This window comes from Procambarus clarkii, chromosome 19, assembly GCF_040958095.1.
Source record: "Procambarus clarkii isolate CNS0578487 chromosome 19, FALCON_Pclarkii_2.0, whole genome shotgun sequence".
Lineage (NCBI taxonomy): Eukaryota > Metazoa > Arthropoda > Malacostraca > Decapoda > Cambaridae > Procambarus > Procambarus clarkii.
The window spans coordinates 11,065,185-11,077,367 of NC_091168.1; the positions used below are offsets into that span (position 1 = coordinate 11,065,185).

The window sequence follows — 12,183 nt, forward strand, 5'->3', positions numbered from 1 at the left end:
TTAAACTAATATAGCACATATCAGTGCAGATAGTTGTAGGGAGCCTCCAGGGCTCACCCAGAAAATACTGTAACCCCGCGATTATCCGGGATTCAAACATCCGGAAAACGCCCTTATACAGCCAAAATCGTGATCGGATAAAGTTATCACAATATCCGGCCAAAATGGCCACAGGAACCGGATAAAAGCTGGTTTGGCCGGATGAATATTCGGCCATTCCATATTAATCCCGTCTGTGGCTCTAGACGCATGGTGGAGGAAGGAGTGGGGTGGGTGGGTGGTGTCGGGAGGGTGGGAGGGGTGCGTCGGAAGGGACCACCTAGGTACAGGAATTACCATTAATTTTAGAACACTTAATCATAGCCAAAAACAAATGAAATAAGTACTAGTAATTATGTAATAACAAATAAATAAGTTTCCTAAAATTAATGTGCACAGGCTGAAGTTTCCTTCAAAAATATTGTGAGTTTTTTTCCTCCTGGCGGCCTACGTAACGTGCTATAGCTGCCCCACCCCAAGTGGACCTGTCCAACACTGGTCAACCCATGTGCATCCATCCCTCGTGTTACACACAGTGCTGGTCCATTAGTGAAATATTTTTTTAAATAACTTTTTTATTTTCATAGTAACTTTGAACATTTTTGGCCAAGACTATGTCTGGTAGCAGCATCAATCGTTCTGGAGGTGTTAAGAGGAAGAAAGTTGTCCTAACAATTAAAGACAAGTTACTGTTATACACCTCAACCAACTAGTGCGGCGTCACAGTGCTGCGCCATTAGTGAAATATCTTTTTAAATAACTTTTTTATTTTCATAGTAACTTTGAACATTTTTGGCCAAGATTATGTCTGGTAGCAGCATCAATCGTTCTGGAGGAGTTAAGAGGAAGAAGGTTGTCCTAGCAATTAAAGACAAGTTATGTGTTGTTCAACCAGTGAGGCGTCACAGGCAGCCAAATGCCTTCAACAAGTGAGGCGCCACAGGCAAGCCAAGCGCCTTTAACAAGTGATGCGCAAGCAAGCAAGCGCCTTCAACAAGTGAGGCGTCACAGGCAAGCCAAGCGCCTTCAACAAATGAGGGCATGCAAGCGCTTCAACAAGTGAGGCACATGCAAGCGCCTTCAACAAGCGAGGCCTCACAGGCAACCCAAATGCCTTCAACCAGTGAGGCTTCAGCAGCTGGCAGTCAAAACTAACTTTGCTTAATGATCTGTACAGTAATTTTAAGTGTTAATTTTAGTGTTGTGTTAGTATAAGTTACGTAAATTGTTAAGAATTCTTAACTTCAAGATGTGTGGCATCAATCAAGAAGACGAACACCAACAAGGTAAGTTGAGGTTTCTAGTTGAATATTTAATAATTATATGTGGCAAGGCAATTCAAATTATGTTGTTTGTACTGTAGTATAAAAGTAGTTGGAAATGGTCACTTTTGGACTCGTAGGTGAAAAAGTACCATTATCCGAAAAATGTGATAATCCGGCTGGGGGTCCTTCCCATATAGTCCGGATGATCGAGTGGAGACAGTAGTGTTTCATTACATTCAACGGTGTTTCTTTTGAGGCTGCAGGTCTCAGAGGTGGCCAGCTGTAGTTTGTTTTGACTCACTGACTTTCTGGATGCCTTCCTCTGTGATGGTATAAATGCCACAGCTCCCTGTGGCTCTGTGAGGGGGGCCAGTTTCTGGCTGTTGGTTCTCAGAAGGCCGTTGAACTCTGCGACTGATGGTACCTAGTAGATGGAACCTACATCGGAGATGGCAGCTTTAGGAAGCCACAAGCGACTTCCCCCAGATATATATAATAAAACATAATATAAAAAGGAAGTAGTCCACATCTACCTTTCTTCTCTCAAAATTAGGCCTATGTTTCTTTTGGTAGGCACTTCTGTTGACACCATACTGACACTCCATTACTTTTGTACCATTAAGTATGTAGGGAACACCATCAAACTCTGGTAGCGTATTTTCTCTTAGTTCTTCATGTTGCCACAAAATTTTACGATTCACAGCACACCAACCTGAAAGTTCCAGATATAATATTAGTAAAAAAACAGTGTTGAATGTAATGAAACGCCATTTTCTGGGTGAGTCCCGGAGGCTCCCCGGAGCTATCCAGCCTGAATGGATATGTATAACTTTCTGGCATCAGTCAAAGTGCTAGGAGTTCTTGCCTAGGGAGCTCCCCCGGGGGGGGGGGGGAAAGGGGGGGAGCCCCAGACCCCACAGTCGGTGACCCAACCATTAGTTCTTAGGCTGGATGTCAAAACGCGAAAACACCGCCGACTGGAGGGAGGGAGGGATGCCGGGGAGCCTTCGGGACCCACCCAGAAAATGGCGTTTCATTACATTCAACGCTGGTTTTCTGGGGGGAGCCCCGTCAGCTCTCCGGAGCTAACTACCCAAAGATGAGGAAAAAACAGGGACTTACCCGGATGGCGGTCCATCCTTACTCCTCAACGAGATGTCGAGACAACTGGCTGCAACCGCCGACTCAAAGCAAAGCAGGCCCAACCAGGCCCAGGAACATTCACCAAGTAGTGAGCGGCCAGGACCCTGTTCGATCTCCAAAAACCCCGGGTCCCGAATGTCCACCCAAGACATGTTGCCAAAAACGGCCGCCAAAGCAGCAAATTTATGAACGTCGTGGGCCCGGGAAAAATCCGCAGGTTGGCTACACTTAATAACCCTGCGGACAACCTGAGAGACCTGAGCCCCGGGAACAGGGAAGAAGGGAAACCTGATCAACCCAGAGCGCATTCCCCAGTGGAGCCTGATCGTCGATCCGCGAGCGACTCGAATCCTCCAGAACGACACCCACACAGCCGCGAACTCCCATACCGTGCTGTGAGCCCGACAGAAGGACGGACCCCACCGCCCCTGGCCTGCCTGGTGAGCACTGGTCACAAAACCCCAGCCAAGAGACGACACATCCGTGTACACATTGAGCGAGGGCTCGGGAAGGCACCAAACCCCGAAAAACCCAAAGAGGAAGCAGGCAACACAGCAACCAATGCAAAGCTCCCGAAGGCCGAACCCAACAATCGCGAGAGGTGGAAGGGCCGGCCCGGAAGAACCAGAACAGCCAATGAAGCCACACCCAACCCGGCGGATAGACCATCATGGCAAAGTTCAGGCTCCAGCACAAACTCTCAAGGAACTGCCTCGTGACCCGGGAACCCCTCAGAAACGGGTGAAGGTGGGACCACAGGCGCAACAGAGTCGCCAGAGGAAGAGTCGAGGAAGAGTCAAGGAAGCAGTGCAAGCGTCCCAAACCAGACCCAGCCAAGACTGAACCTGAGAGGGAACCAGATGGGACTTCCTCCAGTTCACCAAGAACCTGAACCCGGCGAGCTGGGAAAGAACCACATCCCTGGCGAGCAGACACGTGGACTGGCTGGGAGCCCAATCCAGCCAGTCGTAGAGATAGGCCAGCACCCAAACACCTAGCAGACACAGGCGAGTCACCACGACCCAAGTAAGGTGTGTGAAAATGCGAGGTGCCCGATTCAACCCGAAGGGAAGACAATGAAAGCGGTAACCCTGACACCCCACAACAAAACCGAGCAAGTCCCTGAATCCCGGATGAACCGGGACGTGCCAATACGTGTCCTTGAGGTCCAGGGACACCATCCAAGTGCCCTCCTCCAAAAGAAGACGGACCTGGGACAGCTTAGTCATCGAAATGACAGCTTAGTCAGCTTTGTGCCCATCGAAATGATGGGCACAAAACCCACGGGTTCAGACGGGACAAGTCCAGAATGCACCGAAGTCTGCGCAGTCCCGTTTCGGGACTGGAAACAGGTGGGAAACCCACCTGAGGGACGATGTCGTTTCGACCACGCCCAACCGAACCCACTCTGAGATGACCCGACAGAGCGCAGGAGAAGAGGCCTGCCCCAAACCCGCCAAGGGAGGAAGAGCCACCCAAAGCCACCATAGGCCGCACGAAACGACCCGAAAAGCCCACGAACCGTGGGACCAGGCGTGAGCAAACTGGGCGAGCCCCCCCCCCAATCGCCCCGTCAATGAAACGAACCGTGAAAGGGCCAACGCGCCTTGCGAGAACCTAAGCGCTGAACAGGACAGTCCCCAAACCGACCAGCAACAGCTGGAACCGAAGGCGCCACCAGCCCCGAATCCAGCACCAAAGGCCTACCCTGACGAAAAGACCCCCCCCCCCCCCCGAGCCCTGGCATGACTCTTCCAGGAAGGCCCCCCGCGAGCCCCCAGGAGCAACAACAACTCAGACATAGGCCGACAACTGACCGAGGCTGCCTGCAGATACTGCACCACAGCAGACTCCGCAAACAGCAACGGACAAAAGGGCGAAGACAAACGAAGAGCCAGAGCCCAGGCGGACTCCAAGGAAGAAGCTAGCACTGCCTGACGACACGCGAGGCGAGAAGCATAGAACCGCGAAATCGCATCACACAGGATAAGTGCGAAGAGCTTCAACAAAGCAGACGACGCTCGTACCACAGAGGGCAGCACACCAAACCTGGCAGCGGCCCCAAGCGCTTCCACATCCAACTCGAGCCAATCCAAGGACAGCTCATAGAGTGAAAAGAAACGCAGAGCCAAAGCAAGCAGGCCATGAGTCCACAAATCCTCTGCAACCAAGGCAGCCAAGAAGGAAGGAACCTGCATGTGAAGCTGCAGGACACCAACATCCCGTGGAAGGGCAGGGGCAAACAAACAAGCATTAAGATGCTTGAAGTCCCAACCCAGGAAAACCTGCAACGCCGTAGAAACCTCTCACCACTCAAGCGTGCGGGACCGACAGAACGTGTGCCAAGCCTCCAACGAAAAGAGAGGACAGTCTGCCAACCAGGACGACTCCGGAACTTCATAACAAAACCACTACGAACCAGGGGATCCATCACGAAGGCATAATCCGGGTCACGCAGGAGGTAAGCCGCCAAGGCCTCCTGCACCTCCGAAGATGAAACACGGGAAGCCGGAAACCTCTGGAAAGACGGAACCGAAGAACCCGCAGGATCATGGAACCAAACCCGGGGAGGGGTGGACACCAAATCCAATTCATACGCGGAGGGAGTGAAAGAAAACCCCTCACCTTGTAACACCAAGCCCCGCTCAGAGGGTAGAAAAACCCAGGCGGGGTCCAACAGGGCCCAAGGCCCCCAAGCCAACCCCACCCCAACCCCCCCAACCCCAGGAACCTCCCCCAGAGGGCCTGAGGCCGAGCCATCCTCCTGAGCCCCCACCCCCAAAGAAAAGGTGGGAGCAGCCGAAAAATCAGGAACAAAGGGGGTCCACTGGCCAGACCCAGAAGCTCCGGCAAAAGGACCAGGCTTGAATGCCTCTGCCACCGCCCCAGAAGGGGACACCCCTGAGACTGCCCGAGTCTCACAACTAACTAACCCAGTCCCGGCTCCGAAACCTTCAGATGTTTTGGAGCCGGCAGCAATTAAGACCAAATGGGCAACAGAAGGGGAAGGACTTGGAGGGGCGGATGGAACCAGAGCCAAAGCTACTCTCACCCCCAAGTCCAGGTCCCTATAACCAAAACGGGGCAGTCTCAGGGCATCCGGGGCAGCAACCAACCTAGCGCGTTGCAGCAACCTAAAGCGAGCATGCAACGCCTCAGCTCCCCTCACCCGCATATCAGGCACAGTAGCCTGGGTAAACTGGAGTACGTACAGACAACACACGTCGCACGACTCTGGGTCAAAACAATCACCGACCCAACAGGCAGCATGGCGCATTCAAAACCGGTGAGTGTCCCCGAGACAAGAGGACAGAGCAACCTTCAAACCCACAGGATACGAGAGGGAGACTCAGGGGTCACATCCATCGGACCACGTAGCCCCCGTGGGGTTTTCCAGGGCCCTTAGCCTTTGTAACACGCTATGGGAAGCCGAGGCAGGGTTATCTTGAGATGATTTCGGGGCTTTTAGTGTCCCCGCGGCCCGGTCCTCGACCAGGCCTCCACCCCCAGGAAGCAGGCCGTGACAGCTGACTAACACCCAGGTACCTATTTTACTGCTAGGTAACAGGGGCATAGGGTGAAAGAAACTCCGCCCATTGTTTCTCGCCGGCACCTGGGATCGAACCCAGGACCACAGGATCACAAGTCCAGCGTGCTGTCCGGTTGGCCGACCGGCTCCCTGGGGTCGGTCGGTACTACGAACCGGGTACCGGGTACTGCGAACCGGCACCCAAAACTACCAAACAAACTGCTATAGCTGAAACCCCGGGACGTGTACACTCACAGCAAGGAGGACCACCAACACAAAATGGAGAAATAAAGATATAGATATACCCCAAGAACAGCGATGGGGGACCAACATGCAGACCCCCCACCAAGCAGACAACAAAAACAAAAGAAAAAACCCACAAGAGGACAACGTACCCGGGCGGAATAGAGCCGGCCGCTGTTAAGGATGAAAACTAGCTGTGCAGTACCCCACGCCCCTGCCAGTGACGAATACTAACCCCTACCCAGAGACAAACAAGGCCAAGAAAAAACCCAGCTGACCCCAAGGGTGGCCAGGTACTGAGCAGTACACGGCACAGCGGAGGTACTGGGACCCCAAGGGGACCCAGGGAAGGTGCCCCTAAGCCCCAAGGGCAGTACTTACAGGGCACCTAGGGAAGGTGACCCTAGGCGCATGCAGCCCGAGAACCATGGAATATCACTCTTGGCCCACACACCACCGGAAGGGACAGCTCACACCACAAGGCACAGAACTGCAACGGAAAACTAGAGCCAGAGGCACGACCGCACCAGATCCCATCAGCCTAAGAACTAATGGTTGGGTCACCGACGGTGGGGTCTGAGGCTCCCCCCTTCCCCTCCCGGGGAGGTGGGGTTACGCAGATAGCAGCACAGCGACATGATGACGACATGCTTGTTTGCTAATTTTCGTTTGGGGAGTTCTGTCCACCTGTTCGGTCTTCGGTAGCAATAGTTTACCAAAATAGGGGCTTGTTTTGGGGTGCCTACCTTTCTGGGTGCCTATCCCAGTCGATGGCAGACATAGAATGCTCCCAATCATAAGGGGGTCTCTATAGGCCATTGCTCCTCATGCCTTTCTAGAGAAGGCCAGGTTCTGGCTCGTGGTCCTCGATAGGCACGAATTCCATGCATTGACTGATGCCAGAAAGTTATACATATCCATTCAGCCTAGATAGCTCCGGGAAGCCGACGGAGCTCCCCCAGAAAGAGTATAATACAGGGGTACCTCAGTTTAAGAGGGTATCCGTTCCTGGAGATGGCTCGTATTCCGAAGCTAATTTCATAAGAACATAAGAACAAAGGTAACTGCAGAAGGCCTATTGGCCCATACAAGGCAGCTCCTATTTATAACCACCCAATCCCACTCATATACATGTCCAACCCGCGCTTGAAAAAATCGAGTGTCCCCATCTCCACCACGTTACGCGGCAATTGGTCCACAAATCAACAACCCTATTACTGAACCAGTATTTACCCAAGTCTTTCCTAAATCTAAACTTATCCAATTTATACCCATTGTTTCGTGTTCTGTCTTGTGTTGATAATTTTAATACCCTATTAATATCCCCTTTTTATATCCATTCATCCACTTGTAAACCTCTATCATGTCACCCCTAACTCTTCGCCTTTCCAGTGAAGGCAACTTAAGCTTTGTTAATCTTTCTTCATATGAAAGATTTCTAATTTGGGGAATTAACTTAGTCATTCTACGCTGGACACGTTCAAGTGAATTTATAACCATTCTATAGTACGGCGACCAAAACTGGACTGCATAATCTAAATGGGGCATAACCAGAGCAAGATATAGCTGAAGAACCACACCAGGTGTCTTGTTACTAACGCTTCGATTAATAAATCCCAGTGTCCTATTCGCCTTATTACGAACATTCATGCTTTGATCCTTTTGTTTTAAATTCTTACTAATCATAACACCCAGATCCCTTTCGCAATCCGACTTCGCAATCTCAACACCATCTAGCTCGTATCTTGTAACTCTATCATCATTACCTAGCCTCAAAACTTTACATTTATTAGCATTAAATTCCATCTGCCAGTCTTTTGACCATTTTAAAACCCTATTTAGATCAACTTGAAGTGATAGCAAGTCTTCTTTCGTGTTAATTTCCCTACCGATTTTTGTATCATCTGCAAATTTGCAGATTTTGCTACTCGAATCTGAATCTAAATCATTTATATATATTATAAACAACAGAGGGCCCAGGACAGAGGCCTGAGGTACTCCACTAACAACATTATCCCACTCTCACTTAACCCCATTTATACTAACTCTGTTTCCTTTGGAATAGCCATGCCCTAATCCAACTTAATATAGCACCCCCAATACCATGAGCTTCTATTTTTTTAATTAGTCTTTCATGTGGCACTGTATCAAAAGCTTTGCTAAAGTCAAGGTACACAACATCACAATCCTTACCACTATCAACTGCCTCAACTATATTGGAATAAAAAGTTAGCAAATTTGTTAAACATGAACGGCCATTTGTAAAACCATGTTGCGACTCATTTATTAATTTATGTTTTTCAAGATGAAGAAGAATTGTATTTGCAATTATTGATTCAAGTAACTTTCCCACAATAGACGTTAGGCTAATTGGCCGATAGTTTGACGCAAGTGATCTATCTCCTTTCTTAAAAATTGGTACCACATTAGCTACCTTCCATGACTCTGGCACTCTGCCTGACTCTATTGATTTAATAAATATGGTAGACAGTGACTCGGGAAGCTCCTCTTTGCATTCTTTAAGCACCCTGGCAAACACTTCATGCGGCCCTGGGGATTTGTTTGGTTTTAGTTTTTCTAATTGTTTTATTACATCCTCCCTGGTAACTGCTAAACTAGTCAACCTGTCCTCATCCCCACCCACATAGACTTGTTCGGCTGAAGGCATATTGTTTCCCCATAAGAAATAATGGGAAATGAATTAATCCGTTCCTGACTACCCCAAAAAACTTTTATTTTTTTACATTGTTACATTTTAACACTTGTCTGTAGTAAGACATCACATTGTCATTTAAAAGGTCAATGCAACGGCCTGCTACAGCTTTATCTGGGTGAGTTTTTTCAACAGAACTTTGCAGTTCTTCCCATACTTCACACATTTTCTTAATCAAGAAGGGACATCCTCTACTGCCTCTACTCACAGCTATTTTCTTAGGTTGAACCTTATCAATGGCTTTCTTGAGACCCATGGCGAGATATATAACAACAACTTTATGCTCAAATGGCAAAAAAACCGACATAAAACTGTAAATCCTTGTGAAGAATTCAGGAGGGATAGTCACTGGGCGGGAGACAATGGTAAACTGAGGGGCGGAGGGGCGACGATCGCCGCACCACCAGGCGCTAGGTCAGCCTGAACGCGTATCAACAAACTTGCGTTCCGAGGTAACCCTCGCCTTCCGAGACACATTTTCCGAGGAAATCCGGCTCGTATTCCGAAAAACTCGCATACAGGGACACTCGTGTTCTGAGGTACCACTGTACATAGATTATAATACATATTTTGACCAAACCACACACTAGAAAGTGAAGAGACGACGATGTTTCGATCTTTCCTGGACCATTCTCAATTGACTTGAGAATGGTCCAGGACGGACTGAAATGTCGTCGTCTCTTCACTTTCTAGTGTGTGGTTTGGTCAACATATTTCAGCCACGTTATTATGACTCCTCGTCTTCATTATAATACATATTTTGAAAAATACATTGAAGGGAAAACTTTTGGCCAATAATAATACTATCAGTAAGAAAAATCAAACATAGAATAAATGGAAATGTTATCTTCTGGCAAACCTCTCAGTATCTCCTCATATTTAGGCCCTGGTATAGCCAAGCCTTAGGAAATCACACTGAGCTTCCAAAGCTCACTATGACTTACATTGAGCATTGGAGAGTCTTGGGATACAAGAGCACAATAGAATTGAAGAAATAAAACACCAGAAAGATAGAGCACACCTAAACAAGGTACTGCATGGACAATATTTGCAACCACTGATGTGAGCTATGTACACTCATTGTCTAGGTCCGACTGCTTGTTAGCACCATTCACTCATCTATATATGATACACCCAGTGACCTGAGTGTCCCAAATAAGGAAGAAGGCAGCCCTGTTTCCAACAGGTAGAATGACAATCACAACTGCAACCCAACAGTGACAATTTATAAGATGTATGAAACCATGGATAAGAAGAATCAGTTATGTGATCCAAACACAACCTTGGCTAAAGTACACAGTCCAAATGTGCACAGGGAGCAGAGCCAAGTGTGATAGCAACACAGGCACACAGCTTACTATTACCACACCCCATTACCAGGTCTTGCAGTAAGCTATGTTCTACTCAGACTCAAGAGTAGTCAATCTACAGAGGATCTGAAACCCCTCGGAACATGTATCTTTGGTAATTACCCAAGTGTAATTACAGGATGAGAGCTAAGCTCGTGGTTCCCCGTCTTCCCAGTATTCTTTGTTATATAACGTTTTGAAACTACTGACGGTTTTGGCCTCCACCACCTTCTCACTTAGTTTGTTCCAACCGTCTACCACTCTGTTTGCAAAAGAAAATAGTCAAATATTTTTTTGGCACCTCTGTTTTCTTAGCTTGAATCTGTGTCCTCTTGTTCATGAAGTTCCTGGTTTCAGGAATTCCTCTTTGTCAATTTGGTCTATTCCTGTTAGTATTTTTGTAAGTGGTGATCATATCAGCCTATCTTTCTTTCTTCTATCTTTTAGTTTTGGCATGTTTAACGCCTCTAGTCTCTCCTCGTAACTCTTACTTTCCAGCTCCGGAAGCCATTTTGTAGCATGCCATTGCACCTTCCCAGTTTATTTATGTGCTTCTTGAGGTTAGGGCACCATACAATTGCTGCATATTCCAATTTTGGTTTCACAAAAGTCATGAAGTTTCTTTAGTATTTCACCATCCATATTATTAAAAGCAAGTCTGAAGTTGGAAAGCGACGCATACGCTCTTCTCACAATGTTCTTTATGTGTTCCTCTTGCGACAGCTTACTATCCAAAACCACTCCACGGTCTCGTTCTTTATTAGAGTTCTCTAATTCCATTCCACATAATTTGTAAGTTGTGTGTGGCTATGTTCCCCAATTCCATATTCCATAATATGGCATTTATTCACATTAAATTCCATTTACCAAGTAGTGCTCCATATACTTATTTTGTCCAGGTCTTCTTTGGAGGGCATAACAATCATTTAAGTTTCTTATCCTTCCTATTATCTTAGCATCATCAGCAAACATGTTCATATAATTCTGTATTCCATCTGGTAGATCATTTATGTAGACAATGAACATCACCGGTGCAAGAACTGAACCCTGTGGTACTCCACTTGTGACATTCCTCCAGTCCAATACATTGCCTCTGATTACTGCCCTCATTTTTCTATCAGTCAGAAAATTTTTTATCCATGTTAGAAGCTTACCTGTCACCCATCCTATTTGTTCCAGTTTCCAGAACAATTTCTTATGTGGAACTCTATCGAAAGCCTTTTTAAGGTCCAGATAGAGGCAGTCAACCCAACCATCTCTTTCCAGTAAAATCTCTGTGGGTCGATCATAGAAACTGAGTAAATTCGATACACAGGATCTTGTAAATCGAAAACCATACTGTCTGTTTGATATTATATCATTTCAATCCAGGTGTTCTACCCATTTAGTTTTAATTATTTTTTCCAATATTTTGGCTATTACACTTGTCAATGATACAGGTCTATAATTGAAGGGGTCTTCCCTGCTGCCACTTTTGTAGATTGGAACTATGTTAGCCTTTTTCCACACATCTGTTACGACTCCTGTACACAGGGATGTCTGAAAAATCAGCTGAAGAGGAATGCTGAGCTCAGGTGTGCATTCTCTCAGAACCCATGGTGAAACTCCATCTGGACTAACTGCTTTGTTCTTACTTAGTTCCTTGAGCATTTTTTCCACTTCATCTCTAGACATGTCTATGTGTTCTATTTTGTTCACTGGAATTCTTATTGTGTCTGGTTCCCTGAAGATTTCATTTTGCCCAAACACACTTTGGAGCATTTCGTTTAAAATTACACACATTATCTTTTCATTTTCCATGAATCTGTTTCCCATCTTTAACCTTTGAATATTATCCTTTACCTGCAATTTGTTGTTTATGAATTTATAGAATAGGCCTGGTTCTGTTTTACATTTGTCCGC

At 47.3% G+C, this 12,183-nt stretch overlaps 1 protein-coding gene across 1 annotated transcript in view; it reads right to left on the minus strand.

Annotated features, from left to right (window-relative positions):
- LOC123757639 (uncharacterized) overlaps positions 1–12,183 on the minus strand; it is a 285,082-nt gene that overhangs the window by 231,900 nt on the left and 40,999 nt on the right. Inside the window, 1 exon segment of the mRNA XM_045741479.2 lies at positions 1,838–2,016. Within this exon segment, the coding sequence (XP_045597435.1) occupies positions 1,838–2,016 (179 nt within the window).